Source organism: Protopterus annectens, chromosome 1.part2 (genome assembly GCF_019279795.1).
Source record: "Protopterus annectens isolate FY-2018-M chromosome 1.part2, PAN1.0, whole genome shotgun sequence".
NCBI lineage: Eukaryota > Metazoa > Chordata > Ceratodontiformes > Protopteridae > Protopterus > Protopterus annectens.
In genome coordinates this window covers 202921498-202938653 of record NC_056727.1, presented here as the reverse complement: position 1 = coordinate 202938653, position 17156 = coordinate 202921498, and the positions used below count along the sequence as shown (strand labels likewise).

At 37.6% G+C, this 17156-nt stretch overlaps 1 protein-coding gene across 4 annotated transcripts in view; it reads right to left on the bottom strand.

Annotated features, from left to right (window-relative positions):
- Positions 1–17156, bottom strand: part of EHBP1 (EH domain binding protein 1) — a 3513379-nt gene that overhangs the window by 400198 nt on the left and 3096025 nt on the right. For all 4 annotated transcript variants that reach the window (XM_044055510.1, XM_044055511.1, XM_044055512.1 and 1 more), the window contains one exon: positions 16642–16769. In XM_044055510.1, the coding sequence (XP_043911445.1) occupies positions 16642–16769 (128 nt within the window). The remainder of the gene's footprint in view (positions 1–16641; positions 16770–17156) is intronic.

Below are 17156 nucleotides of genomic sequence, written 5' to 3'. Positions count from 1 at the left end.
CTTATGCTACAGGGAAAGTAGCATATCATTATACAGAGAGGCATGAAGATATTAGAAGACGCAAGGGAGAATAGTTGCAAGAAAGGATACTATGGGGAGAAGACAGTGGAAAGGTGCAAGAGGAATGCAGAAGGAAGGGGAGTAGAAAGGAGAAGAGAGAGAGAGATAGAGACAAAGACAGAGGGAAGCAGAATGAATTATGTTACTTTAGTAACACTCAAGAATACTTCATAGATGTGTACTAGGCTAATGCCCCTGGAGTCTTTACAAGCCTAGCACATAGAAGTGTCCTGGCATTGTGCCGCCCAATGTTAGTTCCCAGTGCCTCTATCAAGTAGAGCTACTGGAGTGATCCCCAGGATGAACTTTCTATTTCCCATCCACTCATCAAAATTTCTCCTGAAGAGGGCCAGTGAAGTGCTCCGCTTGACATGTATGGGAAGTCTATTCCAGCGCATGGGCAGTCTCTGGATTGTGAACCTGTCCCTCCAGCATGTTCTTTTGATTGTGGTAATGAGGTTGAGGTCTCTGCAACATGTGGTGTGGAGGGACTGGGATTTCTTTAGATGTAGCATTTTTAACAGAGCTTGGTCAGACATGGCTTTGTAAGTTAAGCAGAGATCGCCTCTTAGTAGATGATATGAGACAGAGAATAGCTGAAGTTTTTTGAGTGTGTCCATGTAAGACATGTGTTTAAGGCCTAGGATCCTCTTTGTGAGATACTTTTGTGGCCTCTCCAGTTGTTGCAGGTGTCTAGTGAGGTACATGCCAAATGGGGTATTATACTCAATGATTGGTCTAATGAGGGAAGAGTAGAGAGAGATGATGACCTCTTTCTTCCTGGATGCAAAACTCTTGGTAATGAGATGCGCCACACAGAAGGACTTTCTGACCACAGTGGCAATGTGGTGGTCGAAGGAGAGGTTGCTGTCAACCTGTATCCCCAGATCTCTTATAACGCCTTCAGTGTTCAGTGGGCTCCCATCGATGTGGAAATTAGTGGGAACTGCATTTTTCCCAACGGGGATGACGAAGCTTAAGGCCATGGTTTTAAGACCAGTCATTGGTCTCAGTCAGGCCTTTCTGTAGGATGTCTACATCACTTGGGGAGTTAATAATGGCTCCCAGCTTGCATTCGTCATGAAGACTTTTTAACGGTTAAACCCAACAGCTGCAGCATCCCTTACCTGTATGTACAGACCAGATTGTTTTCAAATTTTTAGTTACTGAAGTTACTCATTTGTCATACTAGTAAAAGTCACTCTTACAGACATCATGTCTGATATATATTTACAACCATCTATGCAAGACAATTAAACTCACCACTTCAGCATTTTATTTTTTAGTATATCACATCCCATTAGCTTGATTACTGCTTTTTATAGTCTCTTTCAAATCTGTTCACATTCTTTTTATCATACATGGCCAACAACGAACTATTTCAGGAAACTCTACAGAGAAGGATTCATACGCATTAATTTGTTCAGCCTGGTTTCAGATGTTCATGCGCTAGCATTCTGATAACGTCATACATTTTAGAGTGTTAGCCCTGTATTAACCTACATGGGAGCATCAACAAGTACATTTTTGAACATTTATTGTTTAGCACATTTATTCTGTACTGTAATTCTGATTAGAAATCCTCCTCTTTCAAAAAGAATACACATTTGTCTCATTTCATGTGAACACTGAGTATTATGCACTCAGCTATGCTCTGTACTCATAAAAGTAAGAACAAAAAACTCCTTTATTCTACTATGCCACAATAACTATAATATTTGCCAGGCATGGAAGTTGTGCAGAATTTACTCTCTGCCAGCCTGTGCATTTGATCCTTCAAAGCTTTACTCACAAGTTCAGACCTGGCCAGTTAGAACTGAATCCCAGCAAAAGCCCTACTGCTGGCATATATTACAATTATAACCACCTCAGGTCACACATGGTGATAATTTGTTGTCAAAAGGCCTACAAATGAATCTTAGAACCACAGGTAACCATTTTACTTCTCAAATTACAAGACCCACTGCAGATAAAGTGACTATTTTACTTAGCAAGAGAATTTAATGGGTAATGGTGAAATTAATCTTGACTAACTTTATTTTTCTTACCAGTCTATTTTGTGACAACATATGACAATAAGGTGACAAAGCAGTTTAAAATACTTTATAGAAATTATCAAAGATGAATACCTTTAAAGGAAATTTGTCATAATTAATGTCTTAGCAACAGGTGACAGCTGGAACCAAAACATATGCTGCAGAAAGTTCCTTAGAAAAGCTAATTTCTATATTTTAAAAATCAGCAATTTCTGTGCAAAAACTGACAAAAATGTAAATGATTTTATAATCAGTCCTCTGCTTACTTTCTGGCCAGGGATCAATGTTCACCTAGAGTAAGCACGGAAGATTTTACTCACTTTGTGTAAATAACTGTGTTATCCTGAAGCGCATCTAATACTGAATTCAGGAAAGCCAAGTAAAAAAAAAACGTGTGAACATATTTCAAACTTCAGTGGAAAAAAGATCTCAATACGTGCACATGCAAAAATTCAGAATGCTTGTTTCTTTTAAAACTGACCTGTTGCCTTCAGACTACACATTTTTGGGTGCAATTTTAAACCACTTCAGGATGCACAGTTACTTTATGTGACAATGAAAAAGGTTTAGTGCTTGGTCTCACAATCATTTTGAGTCCCTGACAGAAATTATGGGATTAATTATGCTTGCAGTTCAGGTTGCACTATACTGCACATGAACCACTGATTTTAAAATGTAAGGAGTTATTTTTCCGAAGCTGGGTACATATGCATTTCAGTGGTCAGCACAGGCTGAAACACTTGAGTGTGAAAATTTTCCTTTAAGGTTTAAGCATCTTGGCTCTACTTAAATGTATCAAATCAGCTTTAGCAAAACTGGAATAAGCTAAACCAATTCAACCAGAAGGCAGAACTGCCAAGCTGAAAATGACCGAAGAAGAAGAATACACAGAAACCAGATACAGACTATAAAGGACTTAAAAGAAGACAAACTAAGCCTTAAAAACAAAGCAATGCACAGCAGCACACAACATAATGGGATGGCAAGCTCCCGTGTTCTCCATCCCACTTAAATATATTACCTCTAAGACTGTGCCACCCTTATCTGATTGAACTGTCGGCTACTTGTGTAAACAGTAGTTCTTACAGGATGCATAACTTAGCAGCATTCCCACTGCACTCCATAACAAAGACTAGAAAGTATGTCATGACAAATTTAAAAATACTAGGTAGAATAAGCAGCAATACAATTTATTTGATTACGTTAAAGCTGATACTCAGATCTGTGCTTGTGTGATGGTTAAAATGCAGCTTTATTATTTAGTCAGACCTGCTGATACATGCATCATAAGGACATGTAAAGTTTTGTGTATACTTTTGGGTCATATTTACAACCATTTGGTGTTAGGGTGTAGATGCGGTTTTAATAAAAATTTTAGGAACCACAGTCCACAATCTTTTTTTTCGCTATATAGTAGAACTGATACAGTACATATAACAAATGCATTTCCAAAATTCTGCTTCCTATGTAAAGTGCCCCATCAAATCGGGGTTGGTGTAATGTGATTAAGATAAATTAAAACCAAAATTGCTAAGTGTGAAACAATTTAAATATTGGAAAGGGCAACCTTTTTCAAAAAACATTTACTCAGTAGTTAATTAATCCAGTAGTAAGCATGGACATGAAAGGAAGCAATGTTTTACCCTACAGTGGTTTAACAGTTTAAGCCTTACTAAATAGGATAGAAAACAAACTATTCTATGTTATAAATGTGTAAGTCAGTCGTTTGAATAATGCAAGTCAGCAAAAATCAAAAGTTTGCAAAAGAATTGGGTACTTACGTGTTATCGCAACCAGATTTTTCACGGCAATAGCGGCTGCTGTCCGATCCTGAAATATGCTTGTAAATGGTGTGAAAATGTGGTTTTGTGTGTTTTCTTTACCACTACGTCTTCTTTTCATGACTGTTATCAATTAAATGTCAGAAAAAGACTGTTGCTGTTTAGGTATGCCTGTTTATATCTTGGGTATACTGCAACTGCATTGCAATGGAGCATGAGCATGCCTTATAGTACATTGAGAAGCTTAACAGTCACGGTCGCAGAAGTTAATTTTAAAGAATGGTAGCAATTGTCAATTTTGTTCATTCACTTCTTGTTTATATCTTGGGTTAAACAACACTGACATTAAATCGTATTTCGGGGGTATGCAAACCCCATGACTATTAGTTTGTGACTGTTTCTAATCTTCAAACCTCAAAGACAGTGTCAATAGCGGTTGCTGTCCAAAACTGAAACATGTTCGGTTCACTTGTAGTGTTCAGTGTAAAGCTGCTGTAATGTATGCCGTGCATGTTTGTCTAGCCGCATTTCAAATGACAGTATTATTCTGTCAATTAAATTTACACTCTTATGGAAAAAAATGTTCATGTCATATTAAGAATACTAAGAATTAATACTTCACATACCCCTTTTACCATTAAGATCAATATTTTCGGACCGACATAACGAATTAGGGCACGTTGGAAATCTGGTTGCGATAACACGTAAGTACCAAGAATTCTAAACCTGTTGTTTTCTGAGGGAAGCAAAGCCTTTGAAATAACTTTTGTAGTCTCAGTACCTTTGGGAAATGGAACTCTTCCATGTAGCTACTACTTTTAAATAGAGCATAGTTTTGAAATCCAAAATGGCTGTGTGCTTATTATAGTCAGTAAATATTACCCATACTTTAAGTTTCTTGTGTTAATAGCTTTATGAAAAATTTTAAAAACATGAATTCTAAAAGCAGTCCAAAACCCAAGTAAGAAAACTGACTCTGTACCAAAAAATGCTATAAAACCTTTAATTACCAATAAAAAGAGTAATTTAAAGAAATGACTACTTGATTGTTACATGTCAAGAATAAGACAAAAAAAATATATACAAACCACAGTAGGACTGCTACAGTACAATTGTTTGCATATATAAAAATAGGATTAGTATATGGTTAAAGTACAGAGTACAGCTGATTCTTAAAATAACAAAAAATAATGAAAATTTAACAAAACAATACATACCAGGAGGCTTCTAAAGTTAACTAACACAAAGCTAGATGTGTAACTGATTTTAAATACATATGTAGAAACACTCCATACAATCAAACTTGCACAATCTCAAACATGTTTAACAGCAGCAGAAGTGATCAAAATCCCCTTGATCATTTTTTCCAGTGTTAAGTTTGTGCAAGATTGCGCACAGTGAGGATTGGAGAAATTGCCCCTTCTCCACTGTAGCACAATCTTGGAGTTGGTACATACAATTAGCAGGCGGGTTGCAGGGGGCCTTACCCCTCCAAGTGCAAAAAATGTATGTGTTTTGTTTGTTTTACTGTTTTGGCTTTCGATCTCTTGGGATTGATAGTTAGCTGTTCGAGGTGTGTGTGTGTGTGTGTGTGTGTGTGTGTGTGTGTATATATATATATTTATATATATATATATATATATATATATATATATATATATATTTATATATATAGATATATATATATATATATATATATATATATATATACGCTTACATATATATTTTCAAAATCTGACCGAGCTACTGAAGGGCACAGCAGAAAACGCCATTGTGGAAAACCTATAAATGAACAGCCCTTGTCCATGTATAACATGCTCTACTGGAGATACTGCTACTTGTTTGCAAGGATTTATGACTGGCATCAGGTGAATTATTAGATCATGCTAAAACAAACTGCCACTGATATTTGCAATGCAAGTTGCACATTTTTTTTCATATTTCTGTAAATATATCATTAAACAAGCACTCAGAGGGAATTTCTTGCTGCGATGAAAAAGACGAAGCGTGAATAAACAGATGTGCTCTGTCCCTGTGTTCTTGGAAGTACATTTTATAAGATATGAAATGTTGTTTATGCAACTTTAGAGAAAAAACGTAATTCAATGTATGGATTATAGTACATTACAGCACTGATGAAAGGGTAGTAAATGCACTACTATCATTGTAAATAAAACTATTTCAGTCTGTATCTTTTAAATGTGTTAAATATCACAAGATATTTATATTTGTTTGATTTATGATTTTTTTTAACTTCATTTTTCAATTTTCTGAAAATGGGAATGCAATAATGTATGTAAGCTTCTAAAGGTATGACATTCCACATCTCATTGGTGTTACTGAGTTAAAAGGATTTACAGATTTAGTTTACATAATGACTTGGCTAGCATATGGTAGCACAGTCTAAATATGTACATAGTATTGACAACAGATCCATTTAACATAATTTCATGTAACTGGTTGACTCTGGTATACAAGGTTTTGAAGAATTCCTTATATAGGTGCACAATTAGGTGATCCTAGATGCTAGAAACAGATTCATTGGACTACTGTTTGAATACTTTGGGTGAGCTTTATTTTGAATTCTGCAAAAGAAGTGCAGGCCCTGACTTCTGGTGGTAGGTCACCCAGCAGTTTAGGAATAATGACGGAATAGGCATAATCTAATACACTTAGTGAACCTGATGTTCATTAGAGGATGACTGCATTACCTCATTGAAATGCAGAGCACATGTTAAGGATAGGTGGTTAGCACTGTGGGGAGGTGTGGGGTACCAGTATTGTAGACAAGAGTAATGGTGAAAAGGCCATACTATTCACATATCTAAAACCACTTTGTGCTTGCAAAACAGTGGCAATGATATTCATAGTGAGGGGAAAGTGGAATGAATCCACACATTTAACTTGAGGGTGTCTGCACGTCATAGGCATTTTTTTGTAGAAGACAAAGCTAGCAGGGACAGGCCATATTCAAACTAGGGTTGCAGAGTGCCTTTACTGCTATCTTCCTTCTATTAAAGATTAGAAAACTTGAGATGTGTTTAATTTGGATTTTAGGAGCCTGATGTGAGTGGTCAATGCTAGGGAAGGATCTAGGGTAATACCCAAGTATTAGAATAAAGTTACACTTTTTACGTTTTAGTTGCTGAGAGTGAGTGCTGACGTTAGGAAGCCTACTGCGTGTGGTACTGCAGTGGTATCAGAGTAAATAAATGTATTTTGGCAAGTAACAATATTTTTGCTATTTTAATATTTGGGATAGGTTGTTAAGGTCACTTTGAAGCTGCTTATGGAGTGTGTCTTTGGATAAGACTCTTGATACCTATATCACCAGGGAACAAGCTGCTGGTTTGAAGTAGTATAGGGAGATTATTGAAAAGAGTGAAAAGAAAGGGTTGTAGCACTGATCCTTGGGGCACACCAGACTGTATAGGTTATGTGTTACTAAAGTCCTGTCCAGTATTGACACAGAAGTACATATTGGGCAAGTAAATAGTAAACCTGGACATTTTGAATGATCTACAGTTAAAGTAAGGTAATACATTCAGGAGGGGAATGTGGTTGGCTATGTTGAATGCTTTGGATATAAACAATGAAAGGAGAACAGGTTAGAAGGCCTTGGTCAGATGCTTTAAGTACTGAATCTGCAAGGGTAAGAAAAACCTTCAAAGCGTTTCGACATCTGGTGAAGCCATGTTGCTAATGAGAAAGGATAATGTATTTATAAGGAATTCTGACATAAATTAGGCATTCTTCACACAAACAGAGCACACACTGATGTCTGCTTCTTAATTACAGATTTTCAGTTGCTAATAATTACAAGGACCAACAGTAAATATATAAAGGAAATGGTACTTTAAACATCACAGATGTTCAGGTAAAATGCAAGCTTGTTAGAAATGCATTACTCTGAAATTTACAAACCCTATGCTGCATTTTTAGTATGAAGTTTTCTAACTTGGAAGATGGATTAAGTGCTTATGGCAATAAGCTGAGTCAACAGGGAGGGATGAAATAACCACATATTTTTCCTTGCTGCCAACTTTTCTGAAAGCCAGTGTAAGACATTTTTACCAACACACACACACACACACACACACACACACACACACACACACACACACACACACACACACACACACACACACACACACACACACAAACACACATACCATATAATTTCCTTTTAGCTGAAAGCAAACCTATTGGAAGCTGGTGTACTGAAAAAACGCATCAATGTCTATTCAAATGAAACTGCACACAGGTAACACAGCTAAATACAGGGTTGTGCGACAGCGCAGAAAGGGAAAACGGTTATATCTCATCGAGAGAAACTGCTGCTGTACTACAAAAGCACTTTGCACCTGCAACTCCCATGAATCATACACACCACTTAAAAATATACGACATTCAGAAACAAACCCCATAACAGTGCAGAACACAACAAATTTCCACAGCTGCACATTTAGGAGATGAAAATAAAACACCCTCAAAGCCCTCTAACCTGTGCCCCATTCAGCTAAATGGAAACAATATGCCAATGTGACTGGTGGCTCAGCTTACTGCCATCAACACTTCTTCTTCCAGGTTTTACATCTATATTATCATCAGTAACGGGCATCTTGGTGTTGTGGAACATCCTGACAGTCTTTCAAGTCTTTCTGGGATATAAAATTAATGAAGATAAAACAAAGCCTACAGATGGAAACTATGTACCCACACGTGAATTGGTCCAGCAATACCCATACTTATGGGGACATAATAAAATGAAGTATTTAGGAGTATGGATTAGAAAGGATTCTGTTTTGGTAGCTAAAGATATGTGGGAAGTGACTAAACTAAAGATAATACAAAAACCAGGAAACTGGAAGCTCATGTTTATAGACATGGACAGCAAAATACAAGCAGTGAAAATGTTTTTAGTCTCTTTAGTTTTATACACAGGTTGGGCATATTTTTATCAACCGAAGGAGAAGTTGTGGACAATAATTAATAAAGAGTTGAAGGAAATTATTTGGCAGGGGAACAGGGCAAGGGTCAAGTGGGATAACTTAACTCTTCCAACATAGCAAGGTGGTTTAGGATTATCTGATTTTACAGCTACACAGTTATGGTTTATATGTGTGAGTGCATATATATATATATATATATATATATATATATATATATATATATATATATACATACATACATATATACATATATATATATATATATATATATATATATATACACACACACACACACACACACACACACACACACATACACACATACATACATATAAATATATATGTGTGTGCGTGTATATATACATATATATATATATATATATATATATATATATATATATATATATCAGAAAGCTAAAGTTCAAAGTGGAAAAGGATGATGATAGCAGAAAGCATTCTAACAACAACGCCAACATGAGAATGGAGAAAGGAGATTTTGCCAGTACGGATGACTGCAATTAGGGGTACAGAGAATAGGCAAGATGGGGCTGGAAATTATTGGAGAATACTGACACAGGAAGCAAGGTATTGGGAGCAAATAACCAGAGAGGGAAAGGTAATAGAATTGGAAGATGTGAAGAAGACATTTGAACTGCAGGTTAGAGACTACCTTGCCTATCAGGGATTGATATCAGAGCACAGGCAAAAAATAAAGGATAGGAAAATCCTAAGTGAAATACCTGATCTGGTAGAGTTTTCAGCTGAATCTAGAACAGAAGTTACTGTTAGAAAAGGAATAATTAGCAGGGCATATAAAATATTGGACTATAGCTTTAGGAATAAATCAGAAGAGGTCACCAAAAAAAATGGTACAACACAATTAGGAAGACACATAAAGCCAAAACATGTGCAACCGATCTGAGTATAAGACAATTAAATAAGTCGTACATACACTATATCAGCAATGTATATTAGCCTAGTGAATGAGACTATCTGAGGTAGTCAGGCAGTCATAAGAAACACAGGTGAACCAAGATAGCAGTGAGGTTGATATGCAGAGGTTTTGCCTAGAGAAAGAAAAATGGTTCCAAGCAAGTTTATGTGATATGTCTGCTATTTTAGCATTTGCATTTGTAGAAACAGTTCTGAGTTCTGGTCACAATTTGGGATAGTTGGACATGTCTGAGAGGTTTCGGGGGGATAGTGAAGCCAGCTATTTTTTTACAGATAGACAAAACCCTGAGAATAACCCAGCTGACTCAGTTTAATTTGCAACCCAAGCACTGGTGGTGATGGCAGGGGAAAAGACAGGAATGATAATGGTGGGGCCTGCTTACCAGTCTGGGGAGGAGATGAGGGGTTGACAGAGTTATGTCATGGATGCACTCTCTGTCTAGAATCCCTGATGGAGAACAAGGTTCACTAGAGGTGCTTTGCCTTCAAGTCAGCAAGGCCACTGAAGGAATGCATCCCATAGAAGTGGGAGCCTCACTCCTTGCTTACATCCACTTAAGCAGGCATGCAGGGGCTAACTGCTATGGCCGTGTAAGTAATGCCCTGTTTCCTGAAGATGGATGACAGCACCACCTCCAAAACATGGCCCTGTCCCTTGCAATAAGGAATGGGCCATAGGGCTCTCATCACTGGGGGAAGTGAAGAGACCAAATGGTAGAGCAAGAAGCTTGGTTGCCAACCAGGGATGAAGAGAAAAAAAACCTTATTTCTCAAAACTAACAATAACCCACTTAAAAGTTGTCCTTCCGTACAACTTCTTAACTCACTACAGCATTACAGAAGCTTAATATGCATCAGTTGTATTAAAATGCTCCGTTATTTTACTAAGTAATAGTTTAATAAAGATGTTTCCTGTTTAAAAAAAGGCAAGAATTGAATAATTTATGTAATGTTGCTTAGGTTATATAATATATTGTAATATATGTGAAGTAAAATTTTTATGTTAATTATAGTGTGATTACATTTATATGAAGGTAAATTCGCCTGTACCACAAGTGATAATTTAATAAAGGTGCTAGAAAAAAAATGCTCCGTTATTTTAGGTTACACTTAACAGTGTTCAGAGATAATTAGAGGGAGAGATGAAATGGTACTAAAACACTGTATATGTCTTGCCTGGGGAGGACAGGGATAAAACCCTGACTAAAGCCAGGTGACCCAAGTCTGAGTAGTGGCCTCAGGTGTTTGATGGTCCAGGCAGGAAGGATGGGCGTGGCTATCATGGATGGGAGTGGGAGGATAGTACTGGAAATCTCTCTAGTGCAGCTGTTGTGGAGGCTGGAGACCAGAGTGATGATGCTGGGCTGGGAAGGTGTGAACGTCTGAGGAGGAATAACTGCCCTATGTGCCAGGGATAAGCATGCATTCATAGGTTCATAGGTAAGTGCTAGGCTAATTGTCCTATTGGGCCATTTTAAGCCTAGCTAACATTCCCTCCAAAGGTGAGTACCAAACCCTGTATCTCGTGCTTGTAAAGCAAACATCCTTATTATACCAACTTCCCAACCCTGGGAGTTTGTATTCAACAACAAGCTATAACATTCAGAAGGAGTTCCTTATTACCTAGGCAGCATTCTGATTCCAGTACAAGGAAGGGGACATGTAGGTCTATTAAAAACCCCATGAATTGCAGTATGACAGTACCTGCTTCCTCTGTCCAACTCAGTTGGCCTGGTAAGTCTCTCACCCAGTGAACATGACATGGAGAAAGAGGACTCCACAAACAGCTCCTCTCCTGGAAGGGAGACAGTCCAGGTGTGGGAGACGCAGGGGAGCTACAAAGGAACGGCATACTGAAGAAGGGAAATATGGGCAGAAAAGACCTTGAAGTTAGCAGCAATTAGCAGGTGAAAAAGAAAAACAAAAATGCTCTATGCTTTCTCGCCAGAATGTCAGAAGGCATGCATATTTGCAGGGCAAAGTTATCCACAGTACCATTCACTGAAATACAGAACAGGCTGCAATCCAGTTGAAGGGTTTTATAGCCTGAGCAAAGTAAGCCAGCATGCACAGACTGACAAAGAAGAAAGTTAGATGATGGAAGCAACATGGGCCAACTCAAATATCGAAATTTAAAAGGTACTTGACTCTGTGCTGATACACTTCTACAAGCAGTCATGGACTGAATTGGCACAACCAACTGACACAGAACAGGACAGAAGGGGAAAAATTCTGCAACACAGTGCTGTCACGTCATTTGGGCTAAGTTCTTTCCTCATTTTCCATGCAGTGTTTTGACAAACCTTGACAGACAGCCTCAAGTAAGACCTGGATAAGAAGTCTCCTGTTTGAAGATACACGAAGGGAAATAATTTTTTGCCCTTGTCTATGTCATCTGTATCTTCTGCATTTCCTAAAGTGAAGTCACAGTGTTCTGCCACAACATCACAGCTTGTTGTTGAATACAACACAAAAAGGTACCTGTAAAAAAAGATGACATTACCAGATTTTTCTACAATTTTACATTATGCATACATACTCGCACATACAAAACCAAGAATACGATGCCAGTGAGATCTGTTTTGGCAAGTTAATGTAACACTGAAGAAATTCAAGCAACTGTTTTAGTGACTCAGTTTTGCCTTTTCTCTACTGTAACTTAATAGGTTCATAGGTGTTTACTAGGCTAATGAACACAAGGGCCTTTTTAAGCCTAGCCATGCACCCTAAATCTCCGACAAATTCTGGCACCCCTGATAAGTCTAAGCAGGGAGTAGGGAGATGAAGCATTTACAAGCAGGGACCTGGGGCATGAACCATTCACAGGTTGCCTGTGTTCATTAAAAACATAGGTGCCAAGCCAGGGATAGACTTCCTGTTCCCCAACCAATTGTCCAAATTACACTTGAATTGGGTTAGGGAGGAGCTCTGCTTCACATGAATGGGGAGCCTGTCCCAGAGACGGGTAGTCTCTGGGTCACATACCTGTCTCTCAAGCAGGTCCTATTTATATTACAGGTAAGGTTTAAATCTTTAGAATGGGTAATTCCGGTGTGTTTGTTTTGTTGATATTATGGAGGTCATCAACAATTTATGCCAGACATAGATCTTCCCTCAACAGCCTCTAGGAGACAGAATACAGGGATAAGACCTTGAGGTGTTCTGCACAGGACATTTTACTTACCTATTTTAAAGTACTTGATCTTTGTATGTAACACCTCTGTCATTTGTTTACTATTTTCTTAAACATTTTCAACTTCACTTACAACAGTATTTTTCTTGAATACGTGACCAGACATTCAGCTCACATTTGGTCAATATTTTTTGCAACCTGATGTTTATATACATAAACTGTAGGTTGTGGGGGTAAAGCCCCCTGCCACATCTGCAGAGAAGAGAAAGGGGTACAGCCCTCTAAACCAAGATTTCAATTCATTGTTATTTTGGACATCAAAGGTACCAAAAGTCAATCAAATAAAGGATAATTAAAGAGGAGGCGCCTCTCTGCCATTAAGTCCCTTTTTTGTATACAGAATGAAAACAGCCTTTAATTGAAGATCTTGTGTAAAACATGTTTATGCCTAGGAAAAGTGCCAGACAGGGGCTGCAAGCTGTAGAGTATACATTCTAGTTTCAGAATGCTCAGAGACCAGTTAAAACTATTTTTTTTGCATAAATACATAAAAATAGGTGTTTTCTTTGCAAGCTTTCAAAAACTTAAGAACTTGTACTTCTGGGAGTGGCATTAAAATGCTGCTCATTGTGACAGTGCAATGTTTATGAGATGAGAACTGCACTATGGAAAGAAGTGTATAACAGTCCAGCAGTTGTTTCAGTGGTGAGTTCTGACTTTAAATAAAAAATAAATAGTTTTATACACTGTTTTGATGTATTTGTGTTCACTGTATGATGTTTACTGAAGGACCACACTAACTGCAGACAAAGCAGGAGAAATTTAATTTTAACATATAACACAATATTAAGAACCAGAAATGTAATGCTTACTGCTGTATATGGACAAAAGATAATGTTCATAACACAAATATTGCATTCAAAACATGAGCAGTAATGTTAAGGGGAAGATTAGGAGACTTAATAAACAATATCCTCAAAATTGGCAAACTACTAACACTCTATCTCACTAAATTGGAACAAACTCCCTCTCCACATCCAATCTTTCTGTTCCGTGTTTTAAAAAGGAGCTTAAATCCCACCTAATAAACTTGAAATTATGCTGTTGCCTTGACCACATGTAGTCTTAGTCTGTCCTACTGTATAACCTGTTTGCATCTCCTTTCTTTCTCTGTTAGTAACTTCTGCTTAAACTAACCTCCTAAACCCTCAGCTCTAATACTATAGCCCCCTCCTTCGCCCCCATTCTCCACACTATTTTTCCCCTACTTCCTATCAATGTCTGTACATTCTTCCTTCTTTTGAACACCGATTATCCTTTTGTTTTTACTTTTATATGTAGTAAATTTAGACCACTGTTATCAATGCAACCCTTAATGTTAATATTTTTTTCTGTTTTTCTCTTTATAATTAATTTCGTATTTGCATTGTTATTTTTAATAGTTTTTGTCCTGTATGTTTATCTTTGCTTATGTTTGCTGGGGCTCTTTCCCCTTGGGTCTCCACCGAAAATGGGTTGCTTACTATCAGTGCAATGCAAACAGTTAATAACCTTTTCTTTTTTACAATTTTTCTGTGCTGTGATTATTTAATACTTGTATATTGTCACTTTATCTTTACTTATGTTTGCTGGAGCTTTTCCACTCAGGTCTCCACTGAAAATGGGTTTGTTTGCAAACTCAGTTGGACTAACATGGTTAACAAATGTGAAGCTAATAAATAAATAAAATGAAAGCAGCTGTCTGTATTCAGAAGCAAATGATGAAGGCCCAGCAGTAATCCAGTTTGCACGTAAAATATGTAAAGATGATGACAAGCTCAACATGAGACACTGGGAAAGAGAAGTTTGTACTCTTTTAGGAAGATTTGATGTTTTCTTCAAAATTACTGTACACTTATACTTGAAATGTATGCAAGGAATGCAGTTAGCATGCCCAGCATAAGGCTAAAGACTTGTTAACCTGCACTGAATATAAACTGGCAAAAAGTGAAACCACACACCATGTGCCCCTTGGAAAGGAATTAATAATCCACTAACATTCAAATGTACTTAAATGCAACAACTTAGCAGCCTGTACTTGGACTGCACACTTAACAGTCTATGACAAAGAAACAGGTGATCCCTAAATTCCCCTTCCTCCTCTTGGACTTAAATGATGTGTACTCCACATTAAATTAGTAGTACTTCAATAGCTGCAAGTACTCATTACAGCTTTGTGAAAAATAACACTAAACATAAATCACAGACAGAGGGTATGCATCTATTCTAGCAGTAACATGAGTCTGTGAAAGTGTGTGTCTGTGTTTGGGGGGATCAGGATGCAGAGGCTGGTAGCCAGTTTTCCTACCTGATGGGGAAGTAGTTCATGGCAAACTGCTGCCTATGCGACCTCTGGTAGAGACCAGGAACCTTGCAACTGGCCTTCTTAATGGAGAGATTTGGTAGGATGTCATAATGACACTGCACACTGCACTGCCTCACACTTGGGATACTGACCAGCTCCATGCACATAAAGACTCCTGGTACCACATCCCATATCTCTACACAACATCCCAGTCCTGGACAATACAAATACCTAATGAAGATCGACTCTGAGTAGTCAGGGGCACATCTAGAGATAAGATTATGCTCTAATAGCCAGGTAAGCAGTAACTGGGAGATACAGGATATGCAGATACAGAAACTGGGGGAACAGCCAGAAGACTAAGCAGGTCAGGCTGAGAGGAGGATTGAAAAGAAAAGAAAATTACATGAAAAAATAGTTATGCAATTAATTTTTTATGTTGCACTTTGCTGCACATCGTGATGCTGTGGAGCTAGGAAACAGAGACTTCATTCTCTCTACTCACATCACCACATTTCCTAGAAACACCCTCTTCCCAGATGAATGATAGGAAGGCTGTAAATGTCATTGGTGATATAAAGCAAAAATAGCATCCCAGCAACAACAGAAGACCTACAGACTATTTCAAAAGGTGAAAACAGAAAGCCAAGGATGCATTCTGTTTCATTCCTTTGCATAAGAGTTATAAAGACAGTCACTAGAACATAGATGCATGCATACTTATATGTAAGTCACTGAATCAGCAGCAGTCATCATCCAGCAATGGTCAAGCCTTAAGGAATGTTAGAACATATATGTCTAGAACCATATTTATTCACTACTATGCCCATCAGCAGTCTGATCTTCAAATTGCAAACAGTTCCACTTGTCTAAATGGATAATGTAAATGGCTTAAGGCTTAGCCTTTTGGCATCATGTGGCTATTTTCAATGGTTTACACTCCGCACAGCAATGGACAACTATTGTAGTGTCATGCTTGTGTACATAACAAAACACAAAATTGGGTAGGCGGGATTCGATGCAGAAAGAAAACAAAAAGAATCCTCTTGTGGCCTGGCTCAGTTGTGCTTGCATTGTTATACTCTAATTGACCACTGCAACAGCATGAAGTATGGAAGATAACAGTGTCATGATTTTCACTTCTTTACTTACTGTTTAAATCCAAAAACTGCCCCGTCTTTACGCTGACACTTACGCAGGCAGAAAAATAAAGTACAAATAAAATAAAAATAGCAAAACTTCTAAACAAAAGGGCCATGTGCACCTGCCTGAGGGGGTGACAGAAATATAAACAAAGTGATGAAATGCCAGACAGAAAAGGGTTTTCTCTAATATGTATTAATTAATTAATTTTTTAAATAAATATGATGTAAAAGATCACCTTAGGTTCGTGTTCAGGACCATCGACCATGGCTTTCTGTGCAGCACTGGACAGGGAACTGGCCACTTGTGGCTGAGCTTCCAGAAGTCTTTTCAGCTTCAAGTCAACTAATTTACTGTTTTGTCCAACTTAAAAAAATGAAAAAAGAATCCATTCATACACTGTTTCACACATGACTATTACACACTGGATAGGTTTACAAAACATGCAAATTATAATGTACAGCTTGTAATGGAAAAAATAACATAAATTATGTCAGTTTATCACACTGATCAACAAAGACATTGTCTGAATTCCATGAGTTTTGAATAACTTAAAAAGAAAACAAAAGAAACACTGGCATATAAAATACACAGTCATGATCGGGTCTCTACTTCTAAACATGTGTTTGAGACATGCATGCCAAGACATTTATCTCAAAAGCAATTTGCTTTTGAGGTGAATCTTGGCATCCATGTGAAGAACAAATAATAATTGGTTATGATCAGTGAAGGGCATGGGACCTTATCCATTCC